The following is a 23,356-nucleotide window of genomic DNA, read 5'->3' on the forward strand; positions in this document are numbered from 1 at the left end:
ATAGAAGCTGCATGACAAATGAAAAATATCATTTATAATGTAAAGTGCTAAAGAGTTTAGAGTTAACCTAAATATTCAACCTATATAGGGGCGTTTGTAAAGTCGTTTTGTAAATCAATTCTGACATCATTCAAAATGTGAACCAGAACTTAAAAAGTCAACAATAGCACTAGAATTATCACATGTAGACTTATATTTATGAACTGCCCCATTTCAATAATATTGTAATACATCTGCTTATCTGAAGCATTTATACATATGTTATTCAACCTATTTAGCAGTTTTAAGACGTTCAAGCATTTCATGTTAGCCCCTTTACAGTTCTAGATAATGCAGCTACAGCCATCTATTGAGTGGTAACGTAACTAAACAAATGAAAGCAAAAATAGTACCTGAAAACTGTCTTGTTTACGCCAACATTTAATCTTCGATTTTATGTAAGATGTGGCAAATTTTAAGAGACAGATATTAGCCTAATGTTAAAAATACCACCATATTTCTTAAAATTCTAAGCTTTGTTCACTGCTGTCAGGAAAATAGCTAAAATAAATAAAGATATAAACATTACATGGCAGCTATTGAAATTCCGGGTGTTTGCAAATTATGACTATTGTCTATGCTTTAAAATTTTCATATTTAAAATCCTTTTTATTATTAAGATGAACATGAATAAAATAATTAACTTATTTCCATTATAATTTACAGATGAAAGTCCTGTTAGCGATGTGTATTACTTAAAACTGATTAATCATCAAGGTATTCTGCTAAAGGTGTCTGGTAACAGAAGCAGTAAGACGAATGTTAAAAGTTGACGCAATGATGAGAGTAAAACACGAAGTACTATTAAAAATCACTACACGGAAAATATAGAAGCTGTTTAGCAAATTAAAAATTTATTTGTACATATAAAGTTCCAAAGAGTTTAGGTTTTTAACCTAAATATTTGACCTTTTTATGAGCTTTTGTAAAGTCGTTTTGTAAAACAAGATGCAGACAGCATTCAAAACGGGTAACAGGATTTAAAAAATAAAGACGGTAGCACACACTGTTGCATAAGAAATTATGTCAATTTTGACTGAATCAATATCTAATGCATATCATGTTAATCTATAAGCAAAGGAATAAGTGAAGATTAAATCATTAGAAAGTTTTATGTGAAATAATGATATAGCTTGCAGATACATGAGGTACATATTAGCTAGCATTTTAAGAGCAAGGTATATATACCTTGTTTAAGAGTACTTTGTGAATCTTCCGTTTGTTAAATGTACAATACAATAACTAAATAAATAATTACTGATCAGCTATTACATCTCGCTAGAGGAAGTTATGGAAATTAATTAGAGATTTAGTATATGAAATGATGACTGGAAGCATCTAGCACTGACTAATTTGCAAGCTTTTGATATGATTATTTATATTTGGTATCTTGTAGACTGACGTAGATTAAGGTGAGACAATGTTTGTTTATATCTTTGAGTGGTTTCATGGAACTATAATAGTTTTATTTTAGGCCTGTTTCTCTGCAATAAATTCGGCTGCTGTGTTTTCTCAGGTAGGGAATTTTCAGTGATAAACCTGTTGTCTCTTTTATTAAAAAAAACAGTTTTAAAATTGAGTTTTAGCTTCAAACTAATAGCTATTTAATATCTTAAAACTAGTTATTAATGATATTGCCCATAAGGCCAAACTTTCTTGAGAATTAAGTATTCTATGAGGATTTATGCTAAAGGCATTTTGGCAACACGAACAAAGCACACGAGAGCCCTTAACAATTTCAAACACACTAACTTCAGTGAGGCAATACATGAGCTATCATTATCGAATAAAACACAGAAATGATCGTAGGTAATATTTTAATACATCGCTACATATTCTGCCAAAACGTCTATCATAATATTTAAGGTAAAAAGAGACAGGACCTCGCTCGATTAGGTCATTCTCATACTACCGAGTAAAAAAAAAATTTTTTTTTCTCACTCTCTCTCTCTCTACAATAAGAAACAGGGTTACACACAGCAACTCACAAGGAAGGATTTACTTTGATGCCTTGAAATGGCTTGGACTTATAACATTAATGGAGGACACCATACATGGAGAGAGAGAGAGAGAGAGAGAGAGAGAGAGAGAGAGAGAGAGAGAGATGGCGGGGGGAGAGCAGAGGGAGTGAAAAGGGGTGAGAGAGAGAGAGAGAGAGAGAGAGAGATAGAGCAGGCTACCACATCACTTTCACATTCCATGACATCCAATGCAAAATATCATCCGTTATCAATAGATCCTTTCTTATTCTCAGGCCTTCATTATAATCATTTAAGCCATTTATCATCATCACTTAACCACTAGTGTTTATGATCCTACGATTTTTATAGAAAAAATTAAACCCTGAATAAATAAAAAATGTCTCACCTTTCTATCACTGTAAAAGTTCCAACTTCACAGTTGTTTCCTCACAGTTTCACAACTCAAGATAAACTAACCCCTACATAGTTAACCTATAACTATATACTTATTTTCAACTCACACACACACACACACTTCGAAATCTCAGCCAGTGAGATTGGCAGATGGAAAAAAAAATGAGTTTTCATTAGCTACCGAGAACATTTTAACCTATAGACTAAGAACATTTATTATTATCATTATTATTACTTACTTACTTACTAAGGTAATTTCCACAAGTGGCAAGAATAAGTTTACATTGGAAATGTTCTCCTTCTCCCACGGTGAATGAATTCCTTTATACTTGTGGTTCCTTTGACGCGTCCTGGTATCGTAGCATCGAATAAAATCGGGCCTCAGAGAACTGATTGAATCAGTTTCTTTCCTTTTTTGCTTCATTCACCAGTTGTGAAATTGCTTCCCGTTCCAGAAACTGATTGAGGTGGGTGATTTGCATAGGAACGCGAAATAGAATCAAGGATTAAGTCGATATTCGACTTAGGACGTATCTCGAAGAATCGCAGATTTAAAATGAGTAGATTAGAGAAAATTTTCAGTTTTCAATCAAAGTTTTTTTTCTTTGCTTTCCTACATTTAGTTTTCTAGGAAACAGAAGGAAACCCGTCTGTCACTCCAGTGCTTTACTACACGTCCAATCCATGCAGAGATGTGACTTGCAGTCTTGCAGACACGCGGGCAACATTGGCGCCAATCGCGCTGCCCTCTTGGCAACAGACATTAAACATATTCAACCATCCTACAAGTTAGAATAATTTCGTAATAATATTGTAATACTTTGAGTACAGTGAAAGTCAGGGAAATCACAAAAAATGTTATCTTGCATCACAAACCGCCTATTTTTTACGAGTAAAGAAAAAAATGAACGTTAGTACCTATGCTGCTCTTTGTGGTGCTGTTACAACTCGGAAGAGATTTTAAATTCACGTAGCTTTGGTATCCGGCGGTTGTCCAGACATTTTGGTTAAATAAAGCAAAAAAAAAAAAAAAATAAATAAATAAATAAATCTAATATTCCTAAACTTACAAGAAGCACCGTACTACCGGCAATTTTTCACGCCGTTGGTTGGTAACTGACAAGTTCTACCTTGTGAATTACGATGTGCACTTTGCTTTAGTATTGGTAATGTATCTATCATTTTTTAGCGCTTTGAAGGTAAAGTCATTTAACAACTTAAGAGATATTGGTGTCATTTATTGGAACGTTCCTGTCCTGAAGCGAGGCTTAACTAAGTCTACCAGAATATATAAAAGCACCTATTTTTTTCTTACATGGAAGAGCTTGGCAATCTGTACACATTTTAAAGACATCGCCATGAGAAGAATAAGAAAGAAACGTCTTTCGTACAGAAAGAATCCTTTTAGGAGAATGTTGATATGCAAAATGTTTTAAAGGTCGGACAATGAGAAACATTACTTAATCGCGATCACGCCTTGATCTCGGTGACATAACTATTGTATGTCAACGGCGTAAAAAGGACTGTTCGCATTTGTTTGTGGGAAATATATAACCAGTTTGGCTTGAGATTGCAAAGATTAACAATAAATAAACAAATATAAACGGAATATATGTTTGGATATTGGAATGAGTATATATATATATAATATATATATATATATATATATATATATATATATATATATAAATTACTTCTTAAACCTCGTATTCCAAGGTTCAATGGGCTTCTTTTATTATTGGCGAACTTTGGATTTTTTTAAATGTTTTCAATTTCCTGACTTTCTTTTTTCTCTCTCTCCTCGCTTGAGATAGTTAACGGGATTGAAACATGCATCTCATTGGTTCACCCTCTTAAATGACGTTAGTGGCGTTCTTATTTGAGACTCCAGAAAAAGAAGAAAAAGAAAAAACTCAATAACTGACTCCTACCTGTGATGTACTTCGATGTCGCAGGGTCCGTTTTGGCTCTAGAACTTTGTCTTGTAACGAGTTCTCGTAATACAAGACCTTTCGGTAACTATTTCGTAATTCATTTTCTGCTCTCCGGTTTACACTTATTCAGCAATTCAATCTCAGCTTATGACTACGACTACCAATGCACTTCAACTTATTATTTTCTCAGCGATACTTTTGTTGTTGAATTTCATTACTAATATAAAAGCTAAAGGTGTGATTCAACTTATTTTTTCTCAGTGATAATTTTGATGTTGAATTTTATTACTAGTAATAGCTAAAAGTGATTGTACTTATTTTTTTCTCAATGATAATTTTGTTGTTGAATTTTATTACTAGTAATAGCTAAAAGTGATTGTACTTATTTTTTTCTCAATGATAATTTTGTTGTTGAATTTTGTCAACTTTTCTTTTTCTCAGTGGTAATTTTGTTGTTGAAGTTCATTACTAATATAATAGCTAAAGGTGTGGTTCAATTTATTTTTTTCTCAGTGATAATTTTGCTGTTGAATTTTGTTAATAGTAATAGCTACAGGTGTGCTTCAACTTATTATTTTCTCAGTGATACTTTTGTTGTTGAATTTTGTTACTAAATGAATAGCTAAAGGTGTGCTTACCTTCTCAGTCGTATGATTTATGCCTAAATTTCCCTCGACAAATTTGAAAAATAATTATTGATCGTAAAGCATATATTACTGTAAGGATAGCTGCAGATGCCACTTTTTTCGTATGTCCTACGTAACCGGTATTCTATGGAACATTGAGCTAATTAGAAATTCCCATTCTTTGGCAGGGATATAGAATTCCACTTTCTGTAAATATTTAGCACAACATAAATATGCTGTGTGTATGGTGTTTTTACATTGCATGGAACCAGTGGTTATTCAGCAACGGGACCAACGGCTTTACGTGACTTCCGAACCACGTCGAGAGTGAACTTCTATCACCAGAAATACACATCACTCACACCTCAATGGAATGCCCGAGCATCGCACTCGCGGCCAGCGAGGTGGCGGGTCAAGACCATACTGATCACGCCGCTGAGGCGCTTACAACATAAATACGTAGTTAAGTAATCTTAACCGAAGCGTTGGCTGTCATGTATAAATGTTTTCAGTAGCGATTTTGTGATATGACCCCAAGTCACCATGAAACGATGAGTGCCATAGTGTGAAAAGAAAGTGACGGAAAGTGATCTTACAGCCTAATTCAGGGTGGTATAGATACGGGGCCTGTGATAGCGAATATTTATCAAAACAGTTAATTGTCACTTGATGAGAAGTGGAGATCTACCAAGAGCTCAATGGGACAGCCAATGTGATGAAACCAAAACTTTCAAATTGTCTGTGATGGGAAGAAGTAAAATAAATGTCTATTTGGACAGAGAATTACAGTAACAGTAGAGATTAAGTAAGCCTTAGTTTAACTAGACCACTGAGCTGGTTAGCAGCTCCCCTTGGGCTGAGCCCGAAGGATTAGATATTTCGACGTGGCTAGGAACCAGCTGGTTACCTAGCAACGGGACCTACAGCTTATTGTGGGATCCGAACCACATTATATAACGAGAAATGAATTTCTAATCACCGGAAATAAATTTCTCTGATTCCACGTTGGCAGAGCGGGGAATAGAATTCGCGACTACCGAACCGGTAGGCAAGCACGCAACTCACTCATCCAACGAATAACTTAGCAGTAGAGATACCTCTCAATAAACTTCAGATGCACTTGTAAGCTGAAAATAAGAAAAATTATGAATAGCAAATGGAGAAGAAGAAGAAGAAATAGTTACACGATTGTATTGTAATTCGAACTGTTCCTTCGGGTAAAAGGGTCAAACATCGGGTGACCTGTGTTTTGGGGACCCTGACCTTGAGAATGGCTAACAATAAACTACACGCTCCTGAAATTATTAATTTTGAGCCGAGTGATGAGATGGCAAAATGAAATAAGGGTGTTTATCATATTGGAACACAAAATTGGATCATTCAAAAGATTTTGGTTTAAAAGCCAAGATCATTAATAACTAAGCCAATTAGCGGGTTGTGGTGCAAGTTTTAAAACACAATTTAAAAAAATCTATTTAGGGAAATAGCCCATTTTTTATAGGTTAAGTCCTCTAACAATTCACTTACCAGCTAATGAAAGTGTCCTTCCACTGTTAAAATGCGTTGTCACCGTACCTCAACAGTACCTGCTTCTTCTCTCACTACTTCACGACTGACTGACTGAGAGGTCAGAGGTGAGAGCAATTTTTCCGTTGGAGTCTTTATCAGGTGGAAAAAAAAAGGATCAGAAATAAAAGTCCACAAGTAATATCATCCACTTTATTTCAATACTGTTTCGCACTGACTCGTTTCAAAAGACGGCCCGGACCTCAGCAAGTCTTTAACCTACTTGGTAAGGTCGAGGCCAGCTAGCCACTGAGCCTATCAAGGGAACATTACTCAACTTTCTCCTAGTTGCAATTCGTATGGTTCGCTCTTTTATTCATTTTTGGGCTAAAGACTTAGATTATAATTCTTTTAATACATAGTACATGTTTGAACAATATTCGTTTCTCCTGATTTTGGCGTGAAGGTATGTACAATCGCTTGTATAAAGGTACAATAATTTTTTTATTATTTATTTTTAGCTTCTCTGTTACTCTGATATGTATAGAAATGGCTTTCACGGCGAAACACTCGGAACAGCTGGTAAATCTCCTCGCAAGACTGTGGTATAAAATGGCAATATCTTACAGACAACGATTTATTTAACCAGGCAACTATAGATCCTTACACGCTAACATTTAACAACTTAACACATGGAAGACATTTTAATCATTATTTTTTTTTTGGATGGGGATTTTGTGGGAATTGTTAATGCCCTGACGTTCACAGTTCCCAAGAACTACTTCTTCATTTTTTTTTTTGATAACTACAAATAATCCGGGGAGACACAGATCTAAAAACAAGATGGCGTCATCATCGTACTCGCGTCGACGCTCGTCCTTATAATACAGTAACATGTCATAAATGGGCATTAATCATTTATTTATTTGTTTATTTTATTTTGCTTTGCTAAAATCACCTTAACTATTGGAAGACTTGGTTTCAAATTACTCTAAGATGATGTTTCGACAAACCTTTCTCTGTTACAAGAACGGGACGAACAAACAGACAGACTGACAGACAGACAGACAGACAGACATGCACTCTTCCTTGCAAGCATGCGCCGTGACGAGACGGACCTCAGATCCTTCTAGCACTCAGGGAAGAGGAAATGGCTAAAGTTACAGCAAATTTGAAACTATCAATGAAATTATCCACAATGCATCCGTCGTCTAACGAATTATTAGCTGTTATACGTGAGCATAATTCATAAAGATTATGATTGCAGCAAGGATTGTATGGTCTAGGGGTGAGTGGGCGAAGCCTATGGTTCAACGTCTTACAATTTCCCCATAATTCACTTTAATTTTTTTATTACAGAATATACACTGCAGCGTTTCCTTTTGTAGTGAACTATAACGTATCAAATACTCGTCTTTAATTCTATTATTTCAATATATTAACTATCTCCCCACTGCCATGTGCACGGAACATTAAAGTTTTTATGGCTCTCGTACGCTGCTGACTTTGCAATGCTGACACGAAAATCAAGAGATGCGAATCTCGAATATATTTTATTTCATATTAATGTTAATTTCGATGCTAGATTAAATTGACTTTATCATTGAAAAAGAGAAGTGATTTTCATTGAGGCTCTTCGCGTTTCAGAAAAGAAAAAAAAGAAATAAAAGTTCCTGTGAACGGTACTAAATTTAGTTCATTATCGTGCACCTCATGCACTGAAACGAGAGATTATCGTGTTGAATCGATATTAAAATAAGACAGGAAAAGTGATAAAATATACATCAATCACGACAATACGAAATAATATATACAATTCCAGCACAACAAAACGGACTAGGGAATGACCATAGTTCAGTGGTGCAGAAATAGAGTTAAATATGGTCTACTCAGCCCTTATTGATTTCTTCTCAATGAGGTCTCCTCTTTTTCTCTTTTTCTTCCTTCCACGTTTCTTAACTCTTCTCGGTCCCTTCTTTAAGTTTCTTCTTTTTTTCTTATCTTGGGAGGTGGTACTTTTTTTTATTCAGCAAAACCAACGTGGATATTAGTTACTTAATAATGTATGCTCTGTGTTATTTTCGTGTACGATTATAAATGTACTGCATGCAGTTGTGCATACGAATTGCAATTGTGTGTATGTGTGTGTATAGGCCTATGTATATAATATATATATATATATATAATATATATATATATATATATATATAGATATAAATATTATTTATTATATAATATTATCTATATATTCTTAGAAGTAGAGAGAGAGAGAGAGACATGAATCTCATCGATGAATATAAACGGAGCTGGATTTTTCTCAAACGTCCTGAGTTCTCATAGATCCCTGACCATACAGTTTAGACCTAAACCATAACTCACACGAGATACAGCGCCGATAGTGATAACAATTCGACTAAAACTCATAAAATGTTATATAAGAAAAACTTATGAAGTTATAAAAAAAATTCGATGATCTTTGGGACGTCCAAAATACCCAAACCGAAAGCCGTACTCCCCTCTCTTGTGACGTCATATTAGAAACAGCCAGTTCCTGGGGTCGAACCCCTCCAACCACTACATGGTCCATCCCACTCCTACACCCACCCTACCTCTCTTTCTCTCTCTCTCTCTCTCTCCATTGGCTGGGTTTTAAAGCTGATAGACGCAACGGCCATATCCCACGAGCCCCTAAGCAGATAATCCAAAAGGGAGCTGGGATTGGGTTTATCCCTTTAATGCCGTCACATCAGTAGAAAGACGCCTCAATGATGAAATGAAAGAGTAAAAGATGATGAATTGTCTCTGTCGTATGTGTGTGTGAAAGTCCCCTTAAGCATAATGATACGACGGTGGGAAAGACGACAGCGATTTCCAGGTCGAAAATCGACGAATCATGAACTGTGTGGTTTGGTATATACCTTCGCCCCCTCACTCCGCGACTCTTTGCTATCGTAGATAAGTTTCTCATTGCTATTTCACGTAAGAAACCTTTATAGAGGACCAATTGCTTTTAAGCAGATTCTATGGATGTAGATATTCCGTTATGTGGCTGCATAAACGATCAAGCTCGAGATCAATATACCTGCTACAGAAGCGTATATACCGAATGATAACGGTGTCATTTTTTAGCTTTCTTTCATTCATTCACTACAATCAGAACCGTGCTTCTGTTGTATACAAACACGTATAAATAACCGTGAATACTAAAGAATTGGGATTACCTTGTAACATACCTCTTAAGAAGGATCTGAAATCCGACTCGACCAACGGATCATCCATCACTCACCCACTTTCACTCATCATGACTGAAAACATCATCACATTGAGTTACTGGAAGACTTGGTAACATGGAAGTATCCTGCCGGCTGGTCACATAGGAGGGTCAAATTTGATGATGTCACTGGAAATGCTTACGGGTTGTTGTTGCCAAAGAATATTACCCAAGAGATAAGACCATTCAGTTGTCTATGACTTTCAGACACACTCCCCAGTCATCTAACAGGACAAACAAGCTAGATTCAATACAATTACATTTTTTTAAAAGATTAGGCCTAGAGACATCATGGAGAGTAAGTGGAAAGTGTTATTCTTTTTTTTGTAGATCTGCCACAGACGTACGCACATACATCAGAAAAGAGGTTGTTCATCATACACAATGAAAACTCACGACTGGTCTATCTCAGGGATCATGAAGAGGCACTAGGGAAGCATTTTCTTTTCTAACTAACACTACACTTTTTCCCTCATGTTTTGTTTTCATCAGTAGAGCTAAAGAAGGAGCTCCTGACCGCTTTGCACTGTCGACTATTCTCTAATTTTTTTTTTTTTTTTTTTTTTTTCCTAGCGACCAACGGCTGGCTATTATAAACTGCATCACGATTAATTGGAAGACTTGGTTACCATCAGGTAATAAGTTTACTCTGAGAAGGTGGGATATGACTCCCTGGAAGACACGGTTAAGCCTGACCCTTGTGATCAATGGTCAGACAAAAACAATCAGGCAATGCCTGCTGCCACAGCAGTTTGCTGGCTCTTAGCACGTCTGCTATCCAACATTCTGGATTACTCTCCGGTGCTTTGTTGACAGATCATGATTTGTATTCTGAGATCTCGCTCCTCTATGGATCAACTACACATGTTCAGCTGCTAACTATATGCTGGCAAGTCTACTTAGGTGCCACACTTCCCCATCTCCACTGAGATTCTTATTGCTGCATCGAGAACTTTTCAAGCTAATAAATCTATACAAATTTTGCGCAAGTTTGTATACTTCTGAATGTGCGTGCTGCCCGCAACTAAACTTGAGAACAAACTTCCGCAGACTTCGCATCACTGCGCGCTGCAACAACTTTAATCTGGATGCATGAGCCTCCTTCTGAGGCAAAGTATAAACCACAGGACTACAGTCTCTTGAGCACTAGAAGGGCAGACCAATCTGGAAGGCCTCTATCAGGGCATAGAAGGATGTGGTGATGCCAATGATGCCAAACAGGAAGCCCAAGAAAATAACAAACCAGTCGTAGGCTATGTCTCCCCACTCTAATTTCCCGGCCTTTATTTTTAGGTGGAAGTAGCAGGGCCAGATGAAGGACAACATCGTGCCAGTGAAGGACCCGATCAGCCCCATCAAGATGGCGAAGTGTGGGATTGATATGGCCATGAGGATGGTGAACACTACTACGATCACCCGTATGCCTAAGGCCCAGACTTTCAATTCCCCATCCAGTGCCCAGACAGAGGGGAAGACCGTTTTTGGACGACCTCGGAAGAAAGTGACTTCGATGATTTCACAAGCAGCATAATAAGGTAGTGGGTAAGACAGCAGCGCTTTCACAACTAGGATGAGATTCACAAAACCTTTGAAGGTCGGGTTTGGCAAGTTGTTGGTGATCACCTCCTCTGTGTCTTCGGCCCAGGTCAGGAACCCAACGTAGCCGAAAAGAGACTTGAAGAGGGCAGCACTGATGTGACTCCAGTTCAACATGCAGGTGAATTTAGACCTGTCGATGAGGTTGTACTCGAGCGTTGGCAGGAAGATGTGGGAAGTGTAGCTGAAGACGATGATCCCAAGAGCTATTGGGAACTCTAAAATGTCAATTCGGAACATGACTTTGGACCAAGCCCAGGTGGGGGCGTTGCCTATGCAGTAGGCGAAGATAATGATGTTGATGGCGAGATGGGCAATCATGCACCAGAAGGAGAGTGTGGAGACGTGGTGGAGGTTTTTGAGGAATCCGCAGGGCAGGAGGATGATGCCGCAGATCATCATCCAAGACCTGGTGTCAATCGGTCCGTCTGGGAAGCTGCCTATCATCAGGTCTCCGCAGAGCACGATGTAGAGGATACAGGTCATCAGCAGCTCGATTAACTAGAAGTAACATGGCAGATTAGATTACGGCAATGAATGATGCTGCATCCAGGCAAGCAGTAATAAACATAAGTGTCAAATCTATTCAAACATGGCACATCATCTCTGAATAAACAGTGTCAAAACTATTCAACAAGACACATCACCTCTGGAATACCTGCAAATTATGAACATGGAAATAACCAACATTCAGTCATAAGACTCTTGCTATACTCTGTTTTTTTCCATCTGTCCATCCGCCTGTGGTGGTCATGCATTGTAACACTGCGTCCCGGGCTTTAAATAGTTACGCTATGTGTAAGTTTGAAGTAAATAAAAGGATATCTTGGTGTTCATTTGCAACTGAAAAGTGTTTTAATAGTTTACTGTATGCGAATTACACCGTTAATATTCGAAATAGGATATTATTTAAAGCCCAGGACGCAGTGTTACCATGAGGAAACGCTACAGGCAGTTGGACAAATGGAAAAAAACAGAGTATAGTATTATTTTCTTTGGTATCATTACAAACCATCAAATGTAAAACTTGCCGTCTGCTACCCAGTAGTAAACAAACTCACAATGACAGCAAAAAATACTATACTAATATTCCAGCTTCCTCACCTGAGCTGAGTTGACGATTTTCCCGCCCCACTTTTGGCCGAAGACCTCCTTAGCGATGCCCTTGTAGGAGTGCCGAACCCTGACCAACTGTCCCTCCTCGTTCAGGTCGTAGAGACAGTCCACCAGGATCTTGCCCGTGTAGCAGCAGATGTAGGCTATGCCAATCATGGCCACGAGGGCCCAGTAGCCTCCGTGCAGCACGGCGTATGGAAGGGACACGATGAACATCCCCTGGAAGAGCGGGAAACATGGAGACGTGGAGCTGGTGTTCATTTGAAAGAAGTAACAGTAGGTAATGGGAAATACAGAAAGAGTCAGTTATTAAAAAAGAGGAATATAAACTATTATTATTACTGTTATTGTTATTATAGACCAAGCCCACCAAAGGGGCCACTGACTTGAAATTCAAGCTTCCTACTATGAATATGGTGTTCATTTAAAAGAAGTAACAGTAGGTAATGGGAAATACAGAGAGTCAGTTATTATAAAAGAGCAATATAAATTATTATTATTATAATTGATCAAACCCACAAAAGGGGCCACTGATTTGATATTCAAGCTTCTTACTAAGAATACGGTGTCCATTTGAAAGAGGTAACAGTAGGTAACGGGAAATACAGAAACAAGAGATCAGTTACTTGAAAACATATATAATTTGACAAATGAATAAATAAACAATGCTTGAGGGAAGATGATGCCTGGTGAAGACGCCCTAAAATCGATACAGAAGAGCAGACTAGAGAGTTGGGGACCAAGGAAGAAACCTGGATGGAGAAAAATTCACATACAAATATACGAAGAAGTTAACACTGAGCTTTAGACTTTAATAAGACAATGGCGCCTTGAATAATAACGGAGAGTGTTCCTTATGACGATTAAAATGGTGATGAATGGGAGATGAAGATGGCCTCTAGACCAATATCCAAAGAGTATTCTTTGGATATTGGCCTTGACGATGCTCAGATTGTTACACTTCTGACTTGCCGTCCCAGTGACTGTCTTTGGTCTATAGTAGATTCGCAGCAACCGTGCATTTGATATATAGGCCAGTCCCTTATGACGCTCCTGATTGGCTGATGATAAGCCAGTCACTGGGCTGGAAACTCTGTCTCTCTCGAGAGTTCACATGGGTAGGATGTTTGTTCCACCTCTCCTGAGGTATACGTCTTTCAGGAGAGGTGGAACATAGATCCTACCCATGTGAACTTTCGAGAGAGACAGAGTTTCCAGCCCTGTGACTGTCTTATCAACAGCCAATCAGGAGCGTCGTAAGGGACGGGCCTAGACATCAAATGCACGGTTGCTGTGAATCTACTATAGTATTGTTTTTGGCGGTAATGAAAGAATCAGAAAAAGAGAATAAGAATACCTTAACAGAGAAAGGAGAAGGGAGAGTGAATAATGATATCATCAGCCTAAAAAATGGTGATTTACTCGATTTTTTGTGGTGGTACGTTATGATTTTATATTAAATTTAGTGTTTCGCAGTAGGACACTTAATAAAATCAGAAAAGTAAGGTGTATTATGTTGCATGTATGTATATTATATATAAGTATCATATATATATATATATATATATATATATTATATAATATATATATATATCTATATAGATATCATAGATATTCGCCAAAATCCTACGAGACAGAGAGAGAGAGTTTAATTTCGGTAAATACTTTTGCATGAGTTGTGCAGAACACTGAAGAAGCAGCGAGAGAGTTTTAACCTATTCCAATACTTTCTCACTGCAGAGAGAGAGAGAGAGATACCGCCTATCGATGAAGTCACCCACTGAACTCGGCAAGAACTGCCTTATCACCTTAACGTTAATTAACTATGACGTCTCTCGCTGTGGCACTAAACGTTTGAGTTGAGTTACGAGACGCATTTGCCCAAAAGGGCCGAATGATTTACTATACCTTCTCCTGTCGAATTCTCTCAGAAGTGAAAGGCAGTAAACCCGGAAGTTTAAAGCCAAATCATTTTTAACATATCAATTGACCACCACAAGAGGGATCTGAATGAATTCTATTCGAACATAATCTCCGCTATGCTTGCTTCGGGCAGGATTGCCTACAGATTTCGTCAAGGTAATTCTCGTAATATACCTGGATGGAATGACTTGGTTAAAGATCTGTATACATACTCACGAGAAATGTTTTTACTGTGGAGGCAAAATGGTAGCCCCAGGGAAGGGCACACTGCATTACTAATGAGACAGGCGAAAGCGCAGTTCAAACTTGCTCTTAAGCACTGCAGGTTAAATGAAAAACAACTAAGAGCCGATGCAATGTCTAGAAACTTAGAATCTGGTGATTATCCTCGTCTTTGGAAAGATATCCAGTCCTTAAATCCCAAAACTAAAAAGCTATCACAGAGAGTAGGGGAAGCAGTCGGAGACGAAGCTATTGCAAGAATGTGGGGCGATCACTTCAACAATATCCTGAATTGCATAAATGATCAAGATTCCCGAAGGGATGTAGATAACCTCCTTACTGACAACATTCAATTTCATTTTGCAGACCGTATTACGCCAGGTAACATCAGCGATGCCATAAACAGCCTACCTAATAATAAATCACCCGGCTGTGATGGTCTTCCTGCAGAGGCCTTCAAATTCTGCCATCCGATAATTTACATTTTGCTAGCTGCCCTACTCAATGCGTGCATCATTCACCGGTTTCTTCCAGACTTCCCTACTCTTAGTTCACTTGATACCATTAATAAAAAACAAGCTAAAGGACGCAGCTGACCCTGGCAACTACCGGCCGATTGCAATCACAACGATCGCATCGAAGATACTTGAGTCTGTTCTTCTAGTGAGACTTCTCCCCTTTCTACACACCACTGACAACCAGTTCGGGTTTAAAGCAAACCACTCAACCGACACCTGCATCTACATACTGAAAGAATTGCTGAACTACTACCTATCATCAGTCTCTCCTGTTTTCCTTTGTTTTGTAGATGTGAGAAAAGCATTTGACAGAGTAAACTACCTGAAGCTCTTCCTGAAGCTGCATAAAAGGCCACACCCCTGTATCTAATTGGCATTTCACATTGCTGGTTTTTCCACCACAGCAATTCTGTGTCAAATGGGGGTAACGTATTATCATTACACCTTCGGCTCCCTAAACGGGCTTCGGCAAGGGGCATTCTCTCTCCATACCTGTTTAATACGTACACAGATGCCTTGAATGTCAAACTGAACTCGCTCCCAATCGGATGCACCGTCAATGAAACAACTATAAACAACCTCTGTTACGCCGACGATATGGTTCTGATTTCCCCATCAGTGCAAGGTCTCCGACGACTCATCGCATCGCTTGCCGCCAATATGCAGAGGAATTTGATATAATCTACAACGAAACCAAGACCCTGTGCATGTCGCTGCTCCCGAGATCGCTTAAGCATATTGCAGAACCTCAAATTTCCTCGGAAACCATCGGCTGGAATTTGTGCACGAATTTCCGTATTTGGGTCACATTATCATCGACGACCTAAAAGATACGGCAGACATTGAACAGAGGCGTCGTAAACTATGTGCAGCTGGCAACATGATTGCAAGGAGGTTTGCCTTCTGTCACCGAGACGTGAAACTGCTGCTCTTCCGCTCGTACTGCTACCGTATCTATGGGTGTTCCCTCTGGACGAACTATACCCGAGAGACCATGAGATGCATCACTGTTGTGCACAATGGACATTCTGAGACGCCTCACAAACACTCCCCGCTACCACTCCGCCACACAGATGTTCATAGAAAACCACCTGGACAATTTAAAAATCATTGTTAGGCGAACAATGTCCAGTCTGGTAACCCGAGTGAGAAACAGCAGCAACTCGCTCATACAAAGCATCCTAAGGAGTGAAACAAGAAGAAAATCTAAATTGTGGGAAAGATGGGAAAATGAGGCCTTTGTCCCATAAAAGAACTTAATCTCTGTATTGGCAAGATGTCATCTGCAGTTTTTGTCATTATTACAATTTTTTGATTGCATGATATTCTAATTTTTTATTATTACTGTGATTACTATCAAGTTAAAGTTTTATTTACATTTAATTTATGTATTTAGCACTCACCTGCCACTGATAATACTGTAACACCTAAGGTCTATAGTTGAAATTTAAGTTGTATAATATGTGCACTAGCTGTTATTACTCTCAATGCATTTTTTTTTCTCACCAATATTACTGTTATTACCATTATGATGATTGCTGGCTTTTGTGCTAACCTCAGCTATTTTGTGGATAAGTGCCGATTATTCATTTTCTTTTTCTATTTTACATGTCATGTATCTAGATTGTGTATGTTACTGTCTGTATTTTGTATATTCAATGTATATGGCCCTGAGCTGAAATAAAGCATATTATTAATATTATTATTATTATTATAATTGCTTAACGAACAAACGAGAAATCACAACTATTATTGTTGAAGTTCTAAGAGTTCCACAATAATAATAAAATGTGGCGAGTTCGTGTATGATTTAAAAACCCTTTACAAAGCTTTCTAACTCTTCCCTGCGTTCATCTTTAGTCCAAATGAATGATTAGGCACAACATGTACTGAGGTGAATTTAAAAATAAATAAACAGAGTCGCTGAGGATTGTCGACACCGGTCGTTAGCTTTTAGAACATTAAATATACTCTCGCGATAGAGAGTTTTTCCCAATTATTGTTATTATTATTCAGTAGATGAAACCTATTGGTACGGATCAAGCCCACCAAAGGGGCCATGATCCAGAAATTCAATCTCCCAAATAACTGATGTTCATGAGGAAGAAGTAAGAGGAAGTAAAGGGAAATACAGAAAGAAGAGGAGATACCGCTTCTTCAAAAAAAAAAAAAAAAAAAAAGTGATAAATATAAATAAATGTAAAAATGTATCAAACTGCAAGAAGAATAGTAGTATGGTAGTAATGCATTGCATCTTCGCTGGAATTTCTGAAATTCCAATTGCACGGCATCCTCCAGTAGAGAGGCTGTTCCACAAGCAAGATCAATTCAGAGGCGAAGGGGAAGAAGGGAATCCAGTTCGGAGAATACTGGTCGCAAGGTCACACTTGAGATAACACGCAGGTACTCCAGACAGATAAACAAAGCCTAAATGACCAATGATGCCCTTTGAAGCTTAGGGTCTCATCAGGGTTTTCATTTTGATTTCTTCGTCAAAATGTTAATTTGGAGATATTTCCTCTTATTATTCTTATTCTGAAGATGAAACCTATTCATGTGGAACAAACCCACCAAAGAGACCACTGACTTGAAATTCAAGCTTCCTACTAAGAATATGATATGGCGTTCATTTGAAAGTGGTAACAGGAGGTAACGGGAAATGCAGAAACAAGAGATCAGTTATTTGAAAAAATACATAATTTGACAAATTAATAAATAAATAATGCTTGGGGGAAGATAATGCCTATTAAAAAAGTAGATTCACATCAACCGTGCATTTGATGTCTAGGACCGTTCCTTACGACGTTCCTGACTGCTTGTTGATAAGCCAACCACAGGTCTGGAAACTCTCAGTCTCTCTCGAGAGTTCACATAGGCAGGACGTATGTTCCACCTCTTCTGAGGTATACGTTTGAAAGACGTATCTCTCAGAAGGTGTGGGACATAGATCCTGCCTATGTGAACTCTCGAGAGAGACTGAGTTTCACCCAGGGCCCATCGTTGACTTGGCCTATCAACAGCCAATCAGGAGTAGTTCGTGAGGGGTACTGGCCATAGCATCAAATGCACGGTTGATGTGAATGTAGTACTAAAGTAAAGACGCCCTAAAATCGATACAGAAAAACAGACTAAAGAGTTGGGGACCAAGGGAAGAAACCTGGATGATGAAAAATTCACGTACGATAAGGTTAATTAGCGAGCTTTTGCCAAGCCAAACTCTGGGACCTATGAGGTCATTCAACATTGAAAGGGAAACCAAAAGGTGTAACAGGAAGAAAACCTCAAAGCAGTTGCACTATGAAACAATTGTTAGGAGAGGGTGGGAAGCAAGATGGACGAGAGAGAATATGAACGGAGGTACAGTAAAAGGAATAAAAGGGGGGTTTAAGCTGGGGGCTGCAGGCTCAATACATGAGTAAATAAAATGAAGAAAAAATAAAGGAAGAATATATTCCTTTTTTTACTTCTTCTTTATATAATGCTGAGGCAAACATAACTTGACGTAAACCAAAAAGGTGTCAGAGCCAATGACAACATTTTCAAACCAAAAAGGTGTCAGAGCCACTAACAACATTAAAAAAAGGTGTCAGAGCCACTAACAACATTAAAAAAAGGTGTCAGAGCCACTGACAACATTTTTCAACAGAAAAGGTATCAGAGCAACTCAACATTTTCAAACTAAAGAAAGTGTCAGAGCCATTGACAACAATTTCAAGCCGAAAAGGTGTCAGAGCCACTGACAACATTAAAAAAAGGTGTCACAGCTACTCATAACATTTTCAAACCAAAAAAGGTGTCAGAGCCATTGACAACATTTCCAAACCAAAGAAGGTGTCAGAGCAACTCATAACATTTTCAAACCAAAAAAGGAGTCAGAACCACTGACATTTTCAAACCAAAATAGGTGTCAGAGCCATTGATTTTCAAACCAAAATAGGTGTCAGAGCCATTGACAACATTTTCAAACCAAAAAAAGGTGTCAGAGCCAATGACAACATTTTCAAGCCAAAAAAGGTGTCAGAGCCAATGACAACATTTTCAAACCAAAATAGGTGTCAGAGCCACTGGCAACATTTCGAATTAAGAGGAAAATGTTTGTTGTCAGTTACAAGAATCTTCATCATCATCTCAAACATTTAGGTTATGATTGTTGCTGTGTTTTTTCTTGTTGTTAGTGTTGTTTCTTCTGTTGTTTTGTCCAAAGTGTGCGTCTGTGCGTCTGGCTGTCTGTCTGTTTCTCATGTCTGCGTGCGAATCGATAAGCAATTCCGGTTTCTAGATATAGTAATTAAACCTGAGACACAATATTGAGTAGCAATGAAAGGCGACGCGTAACTCTTTATGCTGTTCAAAATATACTTTTAGTTATATATATATATATAGTATATATATATATATATATATATATATATATATATAGCTATATATATATATATATATATGGGGACACAATCCACAATGATGTAAAATCCTTCTGTAGTTTTAATAAATATATATTTCTTGTACAGCAAATTATAGCTTTCGACCATCAGCTGTGGTCCTGTTCACTAAAATGCGATATAGCACATTTTAATGAACGGGACCACCACAGCTGATGGTCGAAAGCTATATGTAATTTGCTGTGCAAGAAATATATGTTTTTATTATAAAACTACATAAGGATTTTCCATCATTGTGGATTGTATTCCCATTTACTTAAGAGGTACGACATAGTACCTAGCTTCTGCTATGCATATGTATATGTATATGTATATGTATAATGTATATGTATATTTATATGATATGTATATGTATATGTGTGTATGTATATATATATAATATATATAATAATATATATATATATTATATATATATAATAAAGAGAGGCAGGTAATGAATATCTCAAAGGGAGCATGGAGGGACTCAGATATCACTGACAAGGTTTTCATTCAACCAACGCTTAGAAGATTAAAGGAAGATTACCAGCGGGAATAACTTAAATTGGCTTACCTGTGGATGGACCTCTTAAGTATAAATACCACCTTTTCTGTAACTTTTCTCATTCATCTACCTGAAGAGGGAGACAGCAGTCTCTGAAATATAGTATTTCTCTCTCTATATTTTGGTGTTTTTATGGGCTCCTTTTTATTAGATGGAATTCTGTTATAACAGACTTCTACCAGACATACACACACACACACACACACACACACACACACACACACACACACACACACACACACATATATATATATATATATAGATATATATATATATATATATATATATATAACAGTTCTATCCTTAAATATGTAGCAAGAAAGGTCAGTATATATATTTTGCAAAACTTCTCTGCCGGCATTTAAGATAGGATAACAGGTCTTGTGCTCATCATTCTGACATTTGGCAATTTTCCCACAAAATTATTGTCTTTTTCGTGTAATATTCAATACTAAAACAAATATATTGTATTCATTCAATAATATTTTGTTTAATGGCAACAACTTTTTGATAAATATTTGAGATTTTCAGTTTTAAGAGTGAATAAATATAGCCTAATTATCTGGACCACCACATTTTAAAAATTTCCTATAGATTACCCAGAAAGAAAAAATGAGCGGACATTTATAATTTATAATAATATGGAACCAGAGAGAGAGATCTTTTAGCAATATAAAAACTCGTATAAAAAGAATTCCCCCACCCCGACCCCAACAGAGGTCCTCCTCGTAGAAAATACTAACGTTGTCCAAAGCGAAAACCTCAGCATGTTTGTTAACGTTAGACGTAGACTTATTTATTTATTTTTTAAATTTATTTATTTTTTGGAGCAAAATGTCGATACGCATTCTTCCATTTTTTTAACTTTTTCTTTAGTTTATCAAATTGTTTGTCTCACCATACATCCTGGATGGAGAGAGAGAGAGAGAGAGAGAGAGAGAGAGAGAGAGAGAGAGCTGATACTTTGCTGTAACAAGAGTTCAATGATAAGATCACCGTCGATGCCGATAAATAAAAAAAAAAATGAACGGACGCGTATTCGACACTGCCCCAACCCCCCAAAAAGGGATGGGGTCGATTTGTAAAGTAGGAACCCATCCTTAGTGTTTAAACATTCCTGAATTTACAAAGCACAGTCCACCAGACAAGAGACAAAGTATATATAAGTATTTTCGTCTGTTATCACTGATGAAATCTCCTTTTTAAAAATTATTTATATCTAACCACATTTCTCTCTTACGAAATCATGCATTCGGGTCCTTTAAAAAGGTAAAGTCTTCAGTCTTAGTTCTAGAGTTTAGATTTGATATGCTGTTTGCTTTCTGTAAAATAAACTTTGTAAGCTTGTGAATTATCTCTGTTATTCTGTACGCACACATATATATGTATAATATATATATATATATATATATATATATATATATATATATATATATATAAATATATAAATATATTATATATATATATATATATATCTACATAAGTCATTATACATCCATACGCACAACCGTATATAGCGTACTCTTCGAGTTAAAATAAGAAGACAAACAGACAAACAGAGACCTGGTTCAGACAAAAACCTGATAGTACAACTCTGCCATAATGCAGAAGAAAAATAGAAAACGAGACAATACCCTCCCCGTGGGGATTCAAATCCTCTCCCCCCCCCACCCCAAACCCCACCAGCCCCCCGCTCTCTCTCTCGACAGCAAACCATCTTTAATGCTTTTGTTTTCCTTAATTCTTGGCCATTCCTCATTAATCACCCCCTCCCTCCCTCTCCCCCTCTCTCTCTTCCCTCCCCAGTTATCACCCTATTCCCACCAAGAACTCCCCCGTCCACCCCCCCCCCCTCCCCCCCCCCCCAACACACTTCCACTCCCACTCCCCACACGTGGTTCCAAGATGGCGACCACCACCTCCTCCCGGATGGGAGTAGGGCTATTGATTGTTTCCGTTCAAGCTGTTTCTCTCTCTCTCTCTCTCTCTCTCTCTCTCTCTCTCTCTCTCTCACACACACACAATCTGCCTAACAAAACCGTTTCTAGGATGTAACAGAAGCATGACGAATAAAAAAAAGACAAATATATTGATGATCTGGGTACAAATATTCAAGCAAAATTTTGTCTCAAGTCCACCATTATGTTGAACAAACTGCAAAGAAAGTAAATTGAAACTGGTGTAGCAGTAGTATGAAGAGAGAGAGAGAGAGAGAGAGAGAGAGAGGTGTTGTCTCGTGCAGTAAGATGTGCGTTAGACCTATCAGTTCTATTTTTATAATGCTATTGAAGTTGAACGTAAGAACTAAACACTTCATTTAGACGTCTATATAATAACAGGAACTCCTCATCTAAACTTCAGTTTATATAGAGCACATCCATCCCACTAAATATAAATATAATTTACCAAAGAAACAGACGAATGCCAAGAGAAATGAGAGACTAACAAAACTCGACGTTTCTCTCATATATTTGAGTTACGTACGTCCAAATTGTCATCAGACGAACAGCAAGCACGAGTGTCATTTAACAAGACAAGCAGAACACATCCACACAGACAAGCAGGCAGAGAGGCGACTGAAAGCATTAAAGGAAAGAGCTTATTGTAAATGAAATGGTCCAGTCCTCGTTTCCCTGGCTACGTTAAAGTGTTTTAGTGTGCGTTCGTTTTCCTTATAATCTTAAATAATTACGGTTTTTCATAATTATTTTTTGGACAATACGCGTTTCTTTGGAAGTCACGTGTGAGAACTTTTAGTGGTCCTATTGTTATGCACTGAAGTCTTTGAATCATTAAAGTATTTCTGCATCATTTCACGTCACTTCCAAGGTGGGCTCTGTCGTGACTTTTCAGTTTGCACGGAAAATCTATGCAAGCGCAAGCGTGTATACACTCTCAAATGTCATTTGCTCTGAGTGCAATATACACAGACAATGGCTAGGCAAACAGACGCTCCTTGCTGCCCACGTTAAAGATGAAAACCTCAAATCTCTTACAAAAATTTCCTTCCAACTCCGAACTCCGCTGCTCGTCCACTGCACAATTCATAAGTATAGGCGGTTACTGAATGAATGGAAAGGATTGTGGTTTCTGTAACTCTCCTGTAGTCATGTACTAGCAGTTTTGAGTGGAAAAAGGGACAAGTGTGGACAGATGCAAAACAGAAAACCTGGACTCTAGATTCTGCGTTTCCTGTTGTGTGGATTCTGAAAAGAAATGAAAACAGGTAGGTAGACCTAGCTAGTTTTCA

The 23,356-nt window shown here is 37.7% G+C and overlaps 1 protein-coding gene across 1 annotated transcript in view; it reads right to left on the bottom strand.

Moving 5' to 3' along the window:
• Positions 1-8,736: 8,736 nt before the first annotated feature.
• The window catches only part of LOC135218455 (vesicular inhibitory amino acid transporter-like), a 28,286-nt gene continuing 13,666 nt past the window's right edge, over positions 8,737-23,356 (bottom strand). Inside the window, exons 2-3 of the mRNA XM_064254768.1 lie at positions 12,452-12,682; positions 8,737-11,848 (exon numbers count right to left, since the gene is read on the bottom strand). Coding sequence (XP_064110838.1) covers positions 10,898-11,848; positions 12,452-12,682 — 1,182 coding nt within the window. The 3' untranslated portion in view covers positions 8,737-10,897. The remainder of the gene's footprint in view (positions 11,849-12,451; positions 12,683-23,356) is intronic.

The sequence above is a fragment of the Macrobrachium nipponense genome, chromosome 9 (genome assembly GCF_015104395.2).
Source record: "Macrobrachium nipponense isolate FS-2020 chromosome 9, ASM1510439v2, whole genome shotgun sequence".
In the NCBI taxonomy this organism is placed as follows: Eukaryota; Metazoa; Arthropoda; class Malacostraca; order Decapoda; family Palaemonidae; genus Macrobrachium; species Macrobrachium nipponense.